The sequence below is a fragment of the Centruroides sculpturatus genome, unplaced genomic scaffold (assembly GCF_000671375.1).
Source record: "Centruroides sculpturatus isolate CEXI.00-Female unplaced genomic scaffold, Cexi_2.0 scaffold499, whole genome shotgun sequence".
NCBI classification, from domain to species: domain Eukaryota; kingdom Metazoa; phylum Arthropoda; class Arachnida; order Scorpiones; family Buthidae; genus Centruroides; species Centruroides sculpturatus.
Genome location: NW_019384801.1, coordinates 363,282 through 383,788, shown reverse-complemented (window position 1 = coordinate 383,788; position 20,507 = coordinate 363,282). Strand labels below are relative to the sequence as shown.

Below are 20,507 nucleotides of genomic sequence, written 5' to 3'. Positions count from 1 at the left end.
GTTGCGATAAGAGTCGTATNTTTAGGCGAATAAGTTGAGTTTACTATCGTCTGTACAGTATGTAAATTAGGTACCGTAAGTCTAATACAGTACTGTAATTTTATATATTTCTTGTGAAAGAAACATTTCTTATTCAACGGCCATAAAAATTATTTCAATTAATGATGTCTCCAAAGTTCAACGAATTTTTCGCAAAAAAATAACATCAGAAATTGCGGCCGCCGTTTGGTGCGCTGCTCCGCGACAAACACAAGCTTAAGCAATGGCGATGTCGAACGGTGCACACTCGGTAAGTGATCCTACAATGTTTTGTTTATAGCATAGTTTATACGGATTACTCGCAAAAAATTATACGTAATTTGGAAATGTTAAGTCGAATTAGTCTAGAATCGATTAATTTTATGGAAAAAAACCTTTCAAACAGCCGTATTCCGTAAACTTCACACGTATCGGGCTGCGATTGGCTCATGTATTTAAGGATTCCTAGAACGCGAAATTCGTATAACGAGAAATGTATCTCCGCGTTATAGGGGGTCTACTGTATACAGTAGAACCCCTCTAATCCGTCACCTTTGGGACTGGGGGTATGTTCGGAACGCAAAAAAGGTCGGATTATCAGAAAAAAGTAAAATAAACAATCTTCCCCTTTGTCCAGTCTTTGTAGCACTGCTAATTTTTCATTTAATGAAAGAGTCACGTGTTTACATTTCACTCCTGACATGTTCAAAACACACATAAAACTGTATATGTACACACAATGTAAAACATACTTTAACGAACACAGAAAAACGCCACGGACGGTGAGTCACCGACGAATCTGGACAAGTTTCTCGACTCTGACCACGGTCGGATTAACCGGAGTGACGGACTAGCCGAGGGCGGACTAGAGGGGTTCTACCTAAGTACGTCACTATGATTGTTATTTTTATGTGTTCGACGTAAACATTTAGGACATTTAGTCTATATTGTAGTGTATATGTGAACATTGCCAAAGTTCGTTGTTATTTGATTTAGTGTTTGAATTAAATTTATGACTTACCATATACATAGAACGTGAGACTACACGCTGTGTTTCCTGCAGATAAGAGGAAACGAGATACAGTAAACATCCAGTAATATGGAGAAAATGAACAAAGAATCCCAAATGTTATATGAAGCGCGAGTCCCGATATTATCACTGGTCTTCTGCCATATCTATGTAAATATCGATATAATTAATATGTATTTTAAAACTAAAACATTTTAATGAAATTAAAGACAAGTTTACAGACCTATCGGATATCTGACCAGATACAATAGCGGACACGAGAAATCCCACGAAGTAAGAAGAGCCAGCGAGAGAACTCAACCAAGAACTTTCGCAAACTAAATTCCACTGAAAATTCAAATGAAATCAATCATCGAATATATATTTAATTGAAAAGTTTATATTGTTACCTTTTGAATGACACTGTTTTTATATTGTGAATGATCGTATTCCCACGAGCGACAAGGAATCTTTGAAAAGTTCTTTCCATATTTGGTATCGTCAATATCGTATACTTCGCATCGACTATGCATTGTTCTCCCGTTTCTGATCTCCAGGGGTGCGCTGATATTTTTCCACTCTTCCACAGACAAGTTAATGTATTTCGGTGTTCTCGCGCACCAATAATCCACCTTGTACGCCAAGAAAGGCCAATTTAAGTTGTTTGATGCTGTACCTATGACAAACCACACGTATATCGCGAGTAAAATCTTCTGCCATCTTCCAAATGTACCGATAAGGTCTGTAAAGTCTTGAAATTCTTTCGCCGTTTCCTATCAAAAATATTCAGCAACGAATTGCACAACTTTTCCGGCTATTATGAAAGCTTATTTAGAAAATACCTTTTATAATCTTAAATACAACTTAAAAGCTAATAATGTTGCGTGATTTTAATACTTTCCCATGTTATGTCTATATAACACCGGGAAGGTAACACAATCTTGGTGATACGTCGTTTAGACTCATTACAATGGATACATATTTAATCTGTATAAAAACACTTTAAATTTTAACAGTTATGTAAATGTAAATATAATTCTTACCTCAACTTCAGGCGAGCCGTTCCTGTTTTCTACCATTGTATCCATGGTGTTTTTCATTAAAGTTGTATGATTTAAATATGGAACTAGATCCTACATAAAAAATAACAATAGTGTAATCGTTTTGTTTTGTCGCTACCAATCAAAAAACAAAATGATCTTTCATTATCTATAATATACAACAGTCTACAAAAGAAAAAAGAAAAATAAAATAAGTGTATGAATGTGTACGAGTATGGGTGAGTAATTAAAAGTTAAATGTAGTGTAGTAATAATAATTCTGTATAATTTTTATATGCCAGGAATCGTGTACAGCATAGATTATAAACAATTATTCCTGTTGCCTTTAAACCTCCTTTTGCACTCTTTTCTCCACTTCTTCATTTAGAATCATTTTCGAGCCTTTTTAAAAGCTTTTATAAAAAATTACAAATAAAAGTAGTACAAGGATAAATATTAAAATAGCTGTATCATGTTTAGTGATGAAAACTAGCGTGAAAATATATGTTAATTTTATTTGAGTGTAGAAGTAAATTTAAAAAATATTGCTACGTATAATGATTTAAATTTTTTGAAAAATTTAACTTAGATGCAAATTAAGTTCCTTTTATCGTTTTATTGATTCTGTCTTATTGTATATCATTTACTTTATATAAAGCCAATTATAAAGCAATTATGTTANTGCGTTATCGACACATAGCTACAATTTATTTTATGTTATTTATTTCTGTGTTTGTTATATTTACGAAGACTCGAAAGACCCTACTATGCCATCCAAACGAAGTAAAACCGATTCTTCTGCATTAAACAGAAATAGAAAAATTTTATCTTTGGAATGTAAAGTTAACATTATTTATCTTGATATTCTGGTTTAAACTTGACATAATTTTAATCTTTTTGTTTAAACTTAGTTAATTTATAATCTTTTAATGTAATGTTTGTTTAATCTCGAAATTTTGGTTTAGCGTTCGCGTTTTTTACATAACTTTGGTAGTTATATGTCGTTCACGTCACTTTGGTTGCCATAGGCGTCATTTATGTAACTTTTGTGGCAATAAGCATTATTTACGTCACTTTAATGACCATAAGCTTTGTTTACGTCACTTTAGTGGCCATAGGAGTCGTTTACGTTACTTTAATAGCCATAGGCATTGTTTACTTCACTTTGATTGCCATAAACATCGTTTACGTCACTTTGGTGGCAATAGGCGTTGGTTACGTCACTTTGGTGGCCATATACGTCGTTTACGTCACTTTTGTTAACATAAGCGTCGTTTACATCACTTCAATTGTTATAGGCGTCGTTTACGTCAATTTGATAATCATATATGTCGTTTACGTCAATTTGGTGGCAGTAGGCATCGTTTACGTCACTTTGGAAAGCATATACGTCGTTTACGTCACTTTAATGGCGATAGGCGTCGTTTACGTCATTTTGGTGGCCATATACGTCGTTTACGTCACTTAAATTTTTTAAACGTCTTTACGTCAATTTAGTAACTATAAACGTTGTTTACCTCATTTTAGTGCCAATAGGCGTTGTTTACGTCACTTTTGTGGCCATAGGCGTCGTTTACGTGAATTTGGTAACCATAGGTTTCGTTTACGTTACTTTGGTAACCATAAACTTCGTTTACGTCACTTTTGTGGTTATAGGCGTCGTTTACGTATCTTTAATGGCCATAAGCGTCGTTTACGTTATTTTGGTAGTTATAGGCGTCGTTTACGTTACTTTAATGGATATAGGCGTTTTATACGTAACTTTGGTTGCGATAAGCGTCGTATACATTACTTTGGTCCCATAAACGTCGTATACATAACTTTGGTGGCCATCAGCGTCGTTTACGCACTTTACTGGCCATAAGCGTCTTATACGAAACTTTAGTAACCATAGGCGTCCTTTCCGTCACTTTGGTCGCTATACTTACGTAACTTTGCTGGTTATAAACGTCGTTTACGTTACTTTAATGGCAATTAACGTCGTTTATGTCACGTGGCCAAAAGCGATTTTTAAATACCTTTGGTAATTATAAGCGTCGTTTACATCACTTTGGTAACCATAGGCGTCATTTATGTAACTTTTGTGGCAATAAACATCATTCATGTGATTTCGGTTGCCATAGACGTCATTTACGTCACTTTTGTGGCCAAAAGCGTCGTTTACGTCACTTTGGTGGTTATAGGCGTCGTTTACGTCACTTTGGTGGCTATAAGCATCGTTTACATTACTTTTGTAGCCATAAGCGTCGTTTACGACACTTTGGTACCCATATACGTTATTTACGTAACTTTTGTCGACATAAACATTGTTTACATCACTTCAATTGTTATAGGCGTCGTTTATGTCACTTTTGTGGCCATAGGCGTCGTTAACGTCAATTTCGTAATCATAGGTGTCGTTTCCGTAACTTTGGTGGCCGTAAACGTTGTTTACGTTACTTTGAAAAGCATAGGCATCGTTTACGTCACTTTTGTTTACATAGGCGTCGTTCACTTCACTTTGGTGGCTATTAGCGTCGTTTACGTCATGTCTGTATTAATAAGCGTCGTTTACGTCATGTCTGTATTAATAAGCGTCGTTTACGTCATTTCGATAATTATAAACGTCGTTTACGTCACTTTGGTATTTATAGGCGTCGTTTACATAACTTTAATGGCCGTAAGCGTCGTTTACGTTCTTTTGGTTATTATAAGCGTCGTTTACGTTATTTTCATGGCCATAGGCGTTTTATACGTAACTTCAGTGTGCATAAACGTTGTTTACGTTACTTTAGATGCATACGAGCATCGTGTATGTCACTTTGGTGGCTATAAGCGTTTTTTACGTCACTTTAGTTGTTATATACGTCGTTTACGTCAGTTCGGTTATTATAAACGTTGTTTACGTCACTTTGGTGGTTATAGGCGTCGTTTACGTCACATTAATGGCAATAAGCATTGTTTACGTTATTTTGGTGGTTATAAGCGTCGTTTACGTTACTTTGATGGTTATAGGCGTTTTATACGTGACATTAGTTGCCATAAGCGTCGTATACATAACGTTTGTTGCCATAAACGTTGTTTTCATAACTTTAGATGCATACAAGCATCGTTTACGTCCCTTTGGTGGCCATAAACGTCGTTTACATAACTTTATTGGTTATAGGCGTCGTTTACGTCACTTTGGTTGCTATAAGCGTCCTTTACGTCACTTTACTTGTTATAGGCATCGTTTACGTAACTTTCGTTACCATAAGCATCTTTTACGTCAGTTTTGTTACCATCAACGTCGTTTACGTCACTTTACTGGCCATAGGCGTTTTTTACGTTACTTTGGTGGCCATGAACGTTGTTAACGTCACTTTGTTGGCCATAGGCGTTGTTTACGTTAAAAGTAACGTAAACAACGCCTATGGCCAACAAAGTGACGTTAACAACGTAGTTATAAACGTCGGTTACATCATTTTAATGGTTATATACGTATTTTACTTAACTTTGGTGGCAAATAAGCGTCTTTTACGTCACTTTGTTAATTATAAACGTCGTTTACGTTCCTTTGGTTGGCATTGGCGTCGTTTAGGTTTATTTGATAGCCATAGAAGTCGTTTAGTCACTTTGGTGGCTATACGTGTAATTTATGTATCTTTGGTGGCAATAGGCATTATTGTCATGTTGCTGGCTATAGGCGTCGTTTACGTCACTGTGATGATTATAGGCGTCATTTACGTCACTGTGATGATTATAGGCGTCATTTACGTCACTTTTGTGGTTATAAGCGTCGTTTACGACACTTTGGTAACAATATACGTTGTTCACGTAACTTTTCTCGACATAGGCATCGTTTACGTAAATTTCGTAACCATAAATGTCGTTTATGTCACTTTGGTGGCCATAGGCGACGTTTACGTAACTTTAATAAGCATAGGCGTCGTTTACGTCACTTTGGTGGCAATAGGCGTCGTTTACGTTACTCTAATAGCTATAGGCATAGTTTACGTCATTTTGGTGTCCATAGGCGTCGTTTACGTCACTTATGTTTTTATAGACGTCTATACGTCAATTTAGTAACTATAGGCGTCATTTACATAATTATAGTGGCAATAAGCGTTGTTTACGTCACTTTTGTGGTTGTAAGCGTCATTTACGTCACTTTTGTAAACATAGGCGTCGTTTACGTCAATTTAGTGGCAATAGGCATCGTTTACGTCAATTTGGTGTTCATAGGCGTCGTTTACGTAACTTTGGTTGCCATACACGTCGTTTACGTCAATTTTCTAACCATAGGTGTCGTTTACGTCACTTTACTGTTCATAGGCGTTTTTTACGTCACTTTGGTGGCTATAGGCTTTGTTTACATCACATTGGTTGTTATAGGAATCGTTTACGTTATATTTGTGGCCATAAGCATTGTATTTTGTCACATTAGTGGCTATAAACGTAGTTTTTGTCACCATGGTAGCCATATTCGTCGTCTATGTCATTTTGGTGGCCATATACGTTGTTTACGTCACTTTGGTGGCTATAGGCGTCGTTTACGTCACTTTGGTAGTTATAGGCGTCATTTAAGTCACTTTTGTTGTTATAAACGTTTTTACGTCAATTTGGTTATAATAGACGTTGTTCACGTTACTTTGGTTGCCATATGCATCGTTTACGTTAATTTGGTAACTATAGGTGTCGTTTACGTCACTTTGGTTTCCATAGGAGTCGTTTACGTCACTTTTGTGGCTATAAACGTTATTTACGTCACTTTGGTTGTTATAAACGTCTTTACGTCAATTCAATGATTATAGGCGTCGTTTACGTCATTTAGGTGGCCATAGGTGTTGTTTACGTCACTTTGGTGTGGCTATAAGCATCGTTTACGTCAGTATGGTTTTTATATACGTCTTTACGTCAATTTGGTAATCATAAGCGTCGTTTACGTCATTTTAGTGGTTATAGGTGTTGGTTATTTCACTTTGGTGGCCAGTAATTTTGTTAACGTCACTTTGCTGGTTGTAAGCGTCGTTTACGTCACTTTTGTAAACATGAGCGTCGTTTACGTCAATTTGGTTGCAATAGGCATCGTTTACGTCACTTTGGTGTCCATAGGCGTTGTTTACGTTAATTTAGTAACCATAGGTGTCGTTTACGTCACTTTTTTGTTTATAGGCATAGTTTACGTCACTTTTGTGGACATAGACGTCCTGTACGTCACTTTGGTCGCCATAGGCGTCGTTTTCGTCATATGGTGGCTATATACGTCGTTTATGTCACTTTAATTGCTATAGGCGTATTTTACATCACTTTGGTGGCTATAGGCTATGTTTACATTACGTTGGTTGCCATAAGAATCGTTTACGTTATATATGTGGCCATAAGCATTGCTTACGTTACATTAGTGGCCATAAACGTAGTTTATGTCACTGTGGTGGCCATATACAGCGTTTACGTCATTTTGGTGGTTATATACGTCGTTTACGTCACTTTTGTTGACATAGGCGTCGTTTATGTCACTTTAGTGGCCATAGCTGTCTTTTACGTTACTGTTAATTTATAATCTCTTAATTTAATGTTAGTTTAATCTATAAATACTGCTTTAAACTAAATATAATTTCTATATTTTGGTACAAGCTTGCTCAATTAATAATTTTTTAGTTCAATGTTAGTCTAATATTGATATACTGGTTTATACTTGATATAATTTTTATGTTTCGGTTTAAACTTGGTCGGCCGATTGTAGAGACAACGTTTACATTAAACGACGTTTATCAACGAACTGCCTACAGCCGTTGGCTGGCTGAACCGCAGTTTAAAATGCGTTGCAAAGACGACGATCGTCTATNGGCAAAGCAGTTTGATCTACCGGAATCGACGGTCAGAACAATTATAAAAGGTGAAAAAGCTGCGAAAAATGCTCAATCTATAAATTCGAACATCATTCGTAAACATCACGGTATTATTGCTGAGATTGAAACAATGTTAAAATTATAGTGTGATAATCAAGTAATTGTGAAAAATTGTATAATAATATAATAAGTTATACATATGTATTATCTAAGATTTTATTAAACATTTATTTCTAAATTATTGCTTTTTTTAGTGTTCTGCCCCAATTAAAAATTATTTGTATGTGTTTATATGCGAAATTATACCCCGACTTACGCGGTTATCGCTCGGTCCCACCTATCGCGTAAGTTCGGGGTATTACTGTATCTTTATAAATTTAAAATAAAAGCATCCCTCGTGCATTACGGTAGTTACGTTCTGAAAAAGTGTCGTGTTATGTGAATTCGTGCTATACGAAACACAGGACTAATGCAAGATATGGGGTTAAGTTCCAAAAGTTAACAAACGTATACAACAGTGGAATTTCGGTATACGACCTTAATCCGTTCCTGGTGTTTGGACTTATACCGAATAGGACGTATACCAAACCAACCTTTCCCATAAGAAGTAATGTAAAAATGATTAATCCGTTCTCATGTAAAAAAATGGCTGGCTTTATACACTTCGCTTTCCTGGCTAGTTCCTGCTTGATTTTTCATGAGATCGAATGTATCTTTTTAGCTTTCTCTCAAATAATTGCTTTCGATACGCTGTTGCCAGCACACTGTTTTTCAGTTATCCAAAGCAAAAACAATTTCTCAACATGATCTAATGTCTTCGATTTCTGTTTAGAAATTGATGTAACCCCTTTCACAACGTTAGCAAATTTAATAACGTCTTTATTTTTCACGATTGTCGATATCGTCGTTCTCCGAATATGGTATGCAACAATTAAGTCTCGAACACTCATGCCACCTTCATATTTCTCAACAATCTCTTTTTTCAGTTCCATTGTGAGTTTAGTCATTTTTTTATTTTTCTGTTGCCTTTTTGCAATTCATGATTAATAAAAATAATGACATTTTACTTACAAATTAAAATCAAAAGAAATTTAACAAAGTTATAAACTGTGGTACCGCGAACGTCTAGTGTGGTCTAATACACCGATAGTGCTACTTGTTCATAGATGGCGCGTATAATTGAATTAAGTCGTATACCAAATAAAAGTCGTATACCGAGCAAAATTTGTTTCGTCCAAACAGGACGTATTCCGAATTGAACGTATTCTAAAGCAGATGTATACCAAGGTACTACTGTATTCTTATACGTTTCTAAGAGTACTATGTGTTTTAAAGACGAAGTCGTGTTATACGCCGGATATTCCCAATTTTTAAACCGTGTTAGGGCGAAACCGTGTTGTAGAAGTGCCATGTTGTACGTGGGATATCCGTACTCAAAATTAACTTTCAATTGTTTTGAAATGGCCATCAGTGGTATTTCTCTTCTTACAAGAACAATTCGGTTAAGTTTGGAATGTAAATTAAAAATTCAGTTCTACAAATCTTTATTTAAAACGTGATTAATTTTACAATGCAATTTCATCGTTACAACAACGATTTATTTTCTATTTTCTCATTATTTCAGTTGGAAATATTTTGTCTAGGTTTTCCAACGCTTGTTTCCAATCTTCGCAAGAACAGAGATCATTAACTCGACAAGTACGTTCTACGTCAGTTACGCAACTTTTGTAACAAACGCCCTTAATCTCCTCTTCTGTGCAGTATCTTTCGGCAGATGGATATCCCCATGACCCTGTTTCAAACACAAAATTTTAAAATATTATATCATACTGAATAATTTTTAAGAATTCAGTAAAGAACACTTACCACTGATAATAATGAAGATGACAAACAAAAATAATTTCATGTCTGCTTTACTATAACGAATAGATAATCAATCTTCAACTCGAACTGCATGCAAAAATAACGAAGATTTTTTTACAATAGAAATTTATCATACAATACATAAGAATAGACAATAGATACAATGATCCGATAAATCAAACCAGAATACAATATTCATCCAATGAAACTGTATCACTGGGTTATTTTTTCAAAACAATTGTTATATTTACAAGCGTGCACATTATTGTTTTAAATATATTGTGGGCCCCAAATACGAATTCAGATGTGTGATTTACTTTGATGAATTAATGGAATAAGGCAAGAATACACACGACTAATTGGAGGGCAGGTGCCTCCCGGGAGGACATCTATTTATGTGTTCGACACGTGGAGAAAAACCGGAAAATTTCACGCGATTAGCCTGTTGGACACGAGGAATTGTGATCAGTGACGTTATTTAGCCAGCCTATCTCTCTATACGGGTCGAAAAACTACAAGAATTTTATGGTGAGCCTACTCTTGAATATGTTGGGCACGCGCTTACCACTCGGCCGACTTATGGGCTTGGCCGAAACTGCATGAGCACGATTAAAAGGCCGTCTTATTGTCCACGTAAATAAAGGACAACGTAAGATTTTACGTTGTCTTCTACTTTTGTAAAAAGTATGCACCAGCGCACAATAGTACACAGCTTAGCAGCACACATCACTCATTACTAAAAGTAATTCCTATTGTTTGGGATACCTCGGTTAAGTGTCAGCTAAACAATACAGGGGAAAAGCGGGGGTAAGTTGAAGTTTACCAGTATTTTTTTCAATACAGATAATTATTTGCATTATTAAAATTTTGAATATTTAATCATCAGATAGAAAGGACGAACAGACGTTTATCACTAATCATAACTTTACAGTAATAATTATAATCTTATTTTTAATATTAATTTTATAGATGGTACGTTCAAAAGGTTCGCCATTAGCCGAGTGGATAGAACCACTGAACAATTGGATCATGGATTCGTGCCTCACTAACGGACTGGCAAACGAGTTTTCTTTATGTTTATAACATAAATACAAGCCACTATTCAATATAACACCTAAGTAGGGGCCAGTATCTATTAGTCCTCACAGGAAATACCATCTGGCAAATCACCCACGTTTCACTCCCCTCCCCAAATCTTGTGGTTACACCGTTGATTGTTTATATATTTAATCTAAAAAGAAATAAAATTATGATAGGTCATACACATTTCTTACACTTAACTACAATATTTTACAAAAATTGAAAATACTTATCACCTTTACAATTCACAGTATTCTACCTTTTTTACTTCGTTGTGTAAAACATTAGTCATTGCCAAAACGGAAATTTGTTGTTTATATAGGAAATTAGTAATGTGATAGCAAAAACAAATTAATTTTGAAAAACAGTTACAGCGTAAACAGCTGAAATTCGAGTATCTTCTTTGTGTACGAGTTTAAATCGATAACAAAAATAATTAAATTAGAAACTCCGTTAGCCAGAATAAGGAGGAACCGGTTTGTCAGGATAATCGAAATTAAAGATAATAAAATTCTCATTTAACATCATTGTATTTTCAACTATTTGACAACGTGAATTCCATAAAAATGTTTACTCAGTGTTCTCACTTTTATCCTGCACCCAACACGTATATTTTTTTTTGCTATGTTTATAAACTTATACAATATTTTCGTGACTAAATTAAATTATATTTTTTTGTAAGTATTGCATTTCGTGCATCTTTATCTTCCACTTCCCAAAATGTTATGGCATTTTGCTAATCCTTCGTGAGTAAAATTATCAATCAGGTAAATGTTTACAATGACATTTTCAAAGCAATTAATGTATTGAAATATTGCATTTTATCTCTTCAAAATACGTTTTAAATCAAATATTAATTGCCAACAACATATATTTATTAATTGCACAACGATATTCCAAGAATTTGGATTGTTTTCGAAGAATTTTTGAAAAACGTTAACTTGATATCGTTGTTTGTTACGTACAAAGGCATGTAATGTCTTGATGGTCTGGATTTTGATTACTGTAATATAATAACCGGATACGGAATAATATTCGGTTGTTGATTCGGGCTTATTGTAAGACTCCCCAATTTTCAAGCTATAAATGGGGAAAATTTTTTATTAATCATTCTGACGATACAAGAAGTGAAATTTAGTCATTAATTCATATATTACTTAGTAATCGGCCTCAGAATTCATAAAAACACAGCGAATTTTTCACATTAAAAAAATAAAAATATTTTTTGTATACTGGCACAATGAAGTGACTTTTCTTCAACACTAGGCAAGTTTCAATCTCTATTCAGTTAGAACGCTTTGCTATACATCTACGTTTCGGGCATTTGCCCCTCCTCAGCCAACTAAATATATATAAAACATTATATGGATACAACTGAACACAAATAAAAACTAAAAAACGTACAAAAAATTTTTTGTGAAACATACCTCACATCGATACAAACACCAAATATACAGTAGAACACCAGACGACTCATAGGTTTATATAACGTTTCACCACAAAGTCCTTTTTATTTTTACAATAACATAATTTGTTATCTTAATTATTACTACTTGGACAAAATAATTGATAAACTTCACATATTTAAAATCTAAAAATTACAAATTACTTAAAGTCGTACCATTCTTATCTGTTCTTACAAGCGTATCTCATAAGCCTTTTCTGTCACACTGTCAACTAGTTCGACGATTTGCATATGTTACGATTTGCCGTGATTTGATGAGCTAACAGGTCAATCAATAAACATTTGTAAGCTTGGAGGAAAATATAAAAACTATTTTTTGATATTGTAAAGCACCATTATCTTTTCAAATTTTACACTGCGTATTTTCCGAACTTTCGTCCGTTTATCCAATTTACATATGGCATCAGTACAGCACTTTTTTTGTAAAAAAAAAAATTTTTTTGAATATTATTTAATTGAAATTAATTATTTTTGTACCATTCTATTAATCTAATACATGTTAATCTAATACATTTTATTTATAATATTTTCAACCAATTTTCATGAATTTTAACACTTAGGTTTTTGTTTATACAGCCTTGATGTTTGTTTCTTGATATTTCCACACTTTCTTTAAATTTTCTGTCATAAATTCGTTTTTCTTTATGTAAAATCTGTATATTTGATTGATCTATATTACAGTTATTAATTACGCAGTGATCGTGGAAAACAGAAGTCAGACGACTATATTTTAAATCAGATATGTGTTCTTTTACACGTGTTTTTAATGTTCTTTTAGTTTCACCTATATAAAAACTATTACTTTTACAAGTACAGGGTATTTTATAGACAACATTTTTAATTTCGTTTTTATTCTCTATTTTATTTTTTGAACGTTGTTTCGCATTTAATCTAGATATTAAATTTTTATAATTTGGTGCAAGTTGTATATTATTTTTCCTAAGTTCTTTATTAATTTTTTCATACACATGTTTTATGTATGGAAAGCTTAAGTATTTAATTTTTTTCCTTTCTTCTTCTCTCTTGGGAGGAAAAGCAACACTATTATCGATGTTTTTTTGCCAATTGTTGATTAATCTGGTAGGGTATCCATTTAAACTGAATTTCCTGTGTAAGTCGTTAATATATTTTCTTTTCGTTTCTTGTTCGCTGGATCTGCTAAGTATATTCTTATATTCCATATAGAAAATGTTCTTTTTTATATGCAAAGGGATATTCGAACGATAATTCAATGTTTTATTGATCGAACATTGTTTTCGAAAAGGTTCAAGTATTAATTTGTTGTCTTTCCTTTTGATCATCACGTCGAGGTATGTTATGCTATTATCAGTTGTTTCTTTTTCTATAGTAAATTGGATTTCAGTATGAATATTATTTATTAATTTATCTATTTCGTCTGTTTTTATTTCAACTTCATTATATACTATTAGGATATCATCTACATACCTTCTATAGTAATGTATACCTAGAATGTCTTTTATTTTCGTGTCAATCTCAATCATTATCAATTCTGCTAGTTTCGGTCCTATAACCGACCCCATACTAATGCCGTCTTCTTGCGTGTAATATTTATTATTTATTTCAAAATAATTACTCTTATAGGCAAATTCAAGTAAATCTATAACATAAAGTTCGACATTCATTTTCTTTAACTGATCGTTAATCATTTGCCATGTGATTGATGGATACATTTCGACTATATCAAGACTAGCCAGTTTAAACGTATTTTTTATCTAAAACTTTTTTAAATCTTGTAAAAATTATTCTATATTTTTCATCGAATAAATTGAGTTTTCGTAACTTTTAAGTTTTTCTTTCAAATATTTTTCTAAGTTATAATATACAGTAAATTTGAAATCAACGATTGGTCGTACCTTTTCATTTTGTTTATGGGTTTTTAGTTGAATGTTTAGTCTAGGGTTCTTTTGTTATCTTCAGATAATATGAATGCTTTTTCATTTTTTGTAACATCCTTTAGCTTTTGTAGTTTGTTAATTCGTTTTTTTAATTCTTCGTATATTATTTTTTTTGGATTTATCGGTAGTTCTCTGAAATTTTTTTTATTTATGATTTCTAATTTTTTTAATATTATCCAGTCTTGGGTTACAACTACAATTTGTTTGGACTTATCAGCCCTGATTATATTAAGATTATTGTCATTTAAGTACTTGTACAATTTTTCTATTTCAGCGTTGTATTTGTAATAATTTTTATTTCTGACTATTGTTCTATCTTTTTGTCTCACAATATGATTTTTTATAATGTTACTTAAGTTAATTTTCATTATCTCAGAATTTACTTCTGTCAGTCTTGCACATGCTTTATCTAAAGTTGGTATTATATCTATCGTTCTCCAACTATTAGGACCATTAAAGTCTAATCCTGTCTGCATGATTTCGAGAATATCCTCAGGAATCTTGTATTTTGTTTTATTTAACACAAGGGACTTTTTCCATTCTGATATTTCTTCTATAGAGGGGTATTTAAACTTTTCTATTAATTTTATATTTTTATCTTTTTTGTAATTATCGATACTTTTGATATAAAAGGTTTTAATTTCTTCATTTTCTTGTTGATTTCTTTGTTTTCTATATTTTTGTAGACTACGCTTCAGTCTTCGAATTTTAATGTATTTAAATTTTACAGTAGACTTCATGATTCTAGAGTTAATATAGTTCCGCTCGTGTGTTGGTATGTTCTGACTGATAGACTTAGGGAGAGTAAGTGTTCTTAATTGTCTATTTTCCGCAATATGTGCTTTTAGGTAATCTATATCGACTTTGAGCTTTTTTATCTCACCTTGTATTCTTGTGACGTAGTCCGTTTCCCCGTGTTTTGCCTTCTCCATATCTTCTTATTTTGATGTCAACTGCCGTTTCAATTTCCAATAATTCTGTTGTTGTTGTCGAAACCGTGTTGTATTTATGTATTGTATACTGGCACAATGAAGTGACTTTTCTTCAACACTAGGCAAGTTTCAATCTCTATTCAGTTAGAACGCTTTGCTATAATATTTTTCTAATGTGAATGTCGAGAGCAGAATAAAAATATGAAAACAAAATTTAACTGAAAAGAACAATTTTACTTTTAAAATTAAGTGAGAGCTTTTACAGATATTGAAATTATTTCTCTAAAAATAAATAAAAACAAAACACTCTAGACGTATCAAATCGTATGTGACACTGTACAGTTTTTAGCACTTACCATCTAATCTGTGTGGAAAAGGTTAAAAAATGGCTTATAACGTCAGATTTTTCAGTTTTGCATAAGCATGTTCTTGCCTGTCTTCTGTCTTCCCTTCAGCCAATTTGATCGTTTGAAGAAATAAAATTTTGGGAAAATTTCCTAAATCCGACAACCTTTATTACAGTTTCTTGCTCGTTGTTCTTTATTTTCGGTTTTTAATTTTATTAATTTACAACGAAAGGGCTTTTTAAATAGCAAATAAAAGTCATTGCCGTTCGAAACAAACCTCTAAATATAACACATAAAAATTCATCTGTAGACATTTTAAAAAAACCATAAATCTGAAGTTAAAACCGTCAAAACGGGCATATAAAAATATTCAATATGAATTTTGTTTTGTCAATCACTAGGAACATATTTGTACACTATAGAAAAGTACATTTGAGTTCGTAGACGCGCCTCAAATAGCAGGATGGCCGAGCAGTTAAAGTAGTAGCTTACCACGCTGTGGGCCCGCGATCGGATCTGAAAGGGACGAAAAGCCTCAGGAATTTTTTGGGGATGGTCCATTTGGATACGTCGGATATCGTCCCTCACCACCCTAATGGGCTTACAAAAAGTAGGCCTCATAGTACAAACTAGGACGAAAAGAGAAAAATCCCTTTTTAGCGTACAGTACATTCTCATGATGTACCCTAACTGTGTACTAAATTTTAACTTTCAACTACTAACCATTTGGAAGCCGCGCTTATTATTATAATAATCAACCCATCTCGATTATATATATAAATTGTTTTCGTCATCCTACCGAAAACGTTATTTTGAAAAATCTACAATTAAAAAATTATTAAATGAAAACTGCACAACGTTGTTTTCTGCAAAGGAATCCAAATTTTGTCGCTACTAAGTGGAATTTTATACAGAAAATCCAGCAACAAATTGCATAACTTTTTCAGCGACATTTGGTAACGCCACCTTTTATTATATTTTATTAAAAGTATTTTTATATTTTTAACTATTATAAAATGGCAAAAAGTTCAATTTTGTGGGTAGGGATGCGTTTTATAAAAAAAAATTGTAAATGCTAATAACGAGTAAAAAAGTCATTAAGCCAACTTTACTGAAGATACATACGACCCTCTTAATCTTCCCATCCCCTCGACATTTAACCACCAAACTTTAACACCATCGATCCCCTTAAAATCTCCGCGCAAAATTTCAGAAATTTCCGAAAAAAAAAAGCACGGGAGTAATTAAGCTTCATACGGGGTAAACAATATCGTGTCTTCCCATACACTGACATCCATGCATAAAAAAAAAACTCTTGAATTTTTTGCATTTCTCAGCGTTTCAAGTTCCCCTCACTCCAAAAATGTACAAATTTTCGGGGGACGGTCATTTTTGACCTATAGCATACTTTCTCTCTGTTACGTACTTTTTATAATACAGAAAAAGTAACCTACTCTGTAAATAAAATTTTTGCCATATCCAAGCAGTTACTATTTACATTTGTGTCACGTCTTTATAAAATGTATGAAAGTGAAAATTGTATTTATTTATTTTCTCCCCGAAATACCGAATAAATATAATACTAGTTTTTGATACAAGTACAAAAATTATTTGATTTGCATCTTGTATCTTGCAATGTGTATTTGCGAAGTGACGAACACTACCAATCTGTAAGGTACTTTTTATTTCGATTTGATAATTTATAGTTAAAATTAAAGGAATGTTACACATTTTGTTATTTCATCGTAGTCACAAAAACGAATTGGAATTTAGGGGCATAAATTTCTTTGATCTGATGAAGATTAGCAAATAAGCAGAAGAACGTTCGTGAAGCTTTGGCTCTAACATTAAATCTATATATATATAATTGCTTGTTCTGATTGACTCACTGATTCATCATCGCCCAGAGCAAACCGTTGAACTTAAAGAGGTGAAATTTAGTAAACAGTTCGGGTACGTCATGAATACGCACACTAAGAAGGGATTTTTCGAAATTCTCCCGCAGAGAAGAGGGAGAGGATTTAGTCTTCATCGAGTACTTAGGTGTATTAAATTAATAACATTTCAGACGTTGTTATAAATATTTTTATCTATTTCGATTTTAAAACTGTTCGAACCGTTTTAAATTTGAATTTGTTATTGCATATTGGTTCGATTATAGAACGATTGCAAACGTTCCAGAAAATTGATGAAATTGAAAATGGTTTGTTTTATTCTCGGCAATTCTCATCATTCTCAGCGGTAGGTGTTATATAACAACTACTATGGTTGTTGAAATACTGAATATAAATTATAAATATAAAAAAAAATATATATATATATAAAAAGAATATAAAAAGACCTAATTCTTGCACCCGGTGAAAGATCGATACTTTCTTGCACCATCGATACTTTCGCTCTAGCTTTCGTATGTTTGCTTATCGGTATTATTCTTTTAGTCTTTTAGAACTAGATCTAGTCTTTTATTTCTGAATTTAGCTTATTTATTCAATCTACATTATAAAGTTTAAATAATTATTGTATTATTTAGTTTTTTTATGATCTTTTTGCAATGCGTGCTGTCTTTACAATTTTATGTTGTCTTATCAAAAATTTCTTTGTTTCACGTTCATACTTTTTTGGTTGGTGAAGTAACACTATCCATCTTTTTTAGTGTTTTACTACACGTAACTATAAAAGCAATGGCACAAATATCGTCTGAGAATCGTCGATTTTCTTCATCTATAGGAAGAGGTTAGCTTTAGAAATGATTTCAGTACCATGGACCATATACAAACACAGAGAAAATTATTAAACCGAACCGATGAATATCGAATACCATTGGCACTAGCCTTCACCGACGTCGGAAAGGATTTCGATTCCATATATTACAGGCCGATAAAAGAGGGTTTAACCATTCAAGGAATTGACAAACCATACATACAAACACTAGCCAACACATATAGAGAAACAAAAGCTAAAGTCGGAATATATGATGACACTCCGGAATTTCCCACTGCCGAAGGTATTCGATAAAAAATATATATATTCTCCAGGAACTCTAGAAAATGTGTTCTGTAAAATAGACTGGAAGAACAAAAGTCTATCTATAGGGAAAGAACACCTCAACCATTTAAGATTCACTGACGATATCGTCCTGATAGCTAAAGTTTTTGCAGAACTACATTAAGTAATCAGTGATTTAAACGCATGTAACAATGAAATTGGCCTTAAAATGTACCTGGCGAAAATAAAAATGATATACAAAAAACTAGTAGATAACAAGATATAACAACGACACCATACTAGAAACGATAGATGAGTATATATACCTGGGACAAGTACAGTAGAACCTCGATTATCCGGACTAACTGGGGATGAAGGTAGTTCGGATAAGGGAAAATCCGGATAATCGAAACAAATACTTTAATTTGTCTTTTAATGATAATACAACACGTTTTCTTTTCGATGGCATATCGGTAATATTAAAAGTAAATACTGTATTTAAATCGTGATCAAATTTTCAAGAAACAAACGTTCGTATTGAATTTGGACTACTACTGACCAACGCTAACAGACTACCTATTGTTTAAAAGGCCCTCTGGTGGCGCAAGAAGACGGATTTTATAAAATAAAAAGCAGTTGAAACTGCATTTTTATGAATAAAAATTTGACAAACTATTTATCGTTTTATGACGAGTAAAATTTTTTCGTCGCGTTCGCGGCTTTTAAGTAATGCATAAACCTTCGAGGCGCGAGGCCCTTCGGACCGCGAGGCATAGGCGGTGGCCCACGTCGTCCATGCCTTACGCCGCCCTTGGTCATAGAAATGATGTAATTTGAATATAAATTATTTATAAATACGTATGTCAAGTTATATTTTTATTACTACGTAAAATATATTTAAGAGTTTACAACCACTGTGCTGGGTGAGACGTTGTTGAAACAAAAAAAGTTATGCATTTCATCACGTACATAAACAGTGTCGTAATTCGCAAAGTGCAAATAAGCAAATTCGTAAAATTTTTGTTTATTTTGAACAATCCGGATAATCGAAAATCCGGATAATAGAGGTCCGGATAATCGAGGTTCTACTGTAATACCCAAATCTGGCTCACTACTTCCAGAAGTCAACAGGAAAATCAAACTGGTATAGTCTACTATGCCAGTTTACTGTAATCTTCAAGTGTAGAATGCCAATCCACCTGAAAAAGGTTACAAGTTACCATTTTAAATTTCGTTTCTGTATCTTTATCTGATCCTTAGATATTAAAAAAAAACTGACGCCAACACATAGAAATGTGATATCCGGAATTTTTACCGATTATTTTTCGATTAAAGTCCTGTATTTTCCCAAAAACCTCAATTAAAATTTTCTTTAAACTTAAACTAAAACCTAACTTAAAAAAGAGAAAAATTCCGATCTCTCCTTTCGTTTAAAGTAAACATCCGTCCACTTCGAAAATAATCTCACATTCCAACTCCAAAGTTGATAGTTAGCATGGTCCCGGGGACAACTTTGACCCATCCGAGTACCTTTTACCTCACAACAATTAATCACATGACCATTCTCCCACGACGAAACTATAAAAGCCACTTGCTTCCCCTCTCGGGGGAGTCGTTCATCAAACGTCACCTACAATTTCTTTTAATATTGTGTCCTGGTCCTACTGTGTTGGATAAAATACTATTATCCTCAAAGATAACTATCGACATAAACAGGTATAGAACAAATTTTTGTGAACTCTCTGTCGGCCCTTTGCGTTTTAGGGACTCAGAATTTTCCGTCGATAATAGTTATTATACCGTCTATATAGGTAGCTAATAAATCGTTGTTTCCTTGTTAAATTGGTGTCCTCTTTTACTCGCATATTGCCTGTCACCTTACCGACGGCACTCCTCCCTCCTACACTCGACGAGACCCGAAAAAATTTAGTCCCGTTCCATCGGGATAAACTAAAAATTTAAGCCATCTCTGACAAGTGAGCAAGTCCCTCCGACTTGAAAGACGATCCACGGAGGTACGACGTAGTCATACCTCCTCGGTT

General features: G+C 33.4%; 1 protein-coding gene across 1 annotated transcript in view; it reads right to left on the bottom strand.

The window, feature by feature from the left end:
* The window catches only part of LOC111629538 (organic cation transporter protein-like), a 49,856-nt gene that overhangs the window by 14,926 nt on the left and 14,423 nt on the right, over window positions 1–20,507 (bottom strand). The window contains exons 7-10 of the mRNA XM_023373455.1: window positions 2,071–2,160; window positions 1,438–1,800; window positions 1,272–1,375; window positions 1,040–1,194 (exon numbers count right to left, since the gene is read on the bottom strand). Coding sequence (XP_023229223.1) covers window positions 1,040–1,194; window positions 1,272–1,375; window positions 1,438–1,800; window positions 2,071–2,160 — 712 coding nt within the window. The remainder of the gene's footprint in view (window positions 1–1,039; window positions 1,195–1,271; window positions 1,376–1,437; window positions 1,801–2,070; window positions 2,161–20,507) is intronic.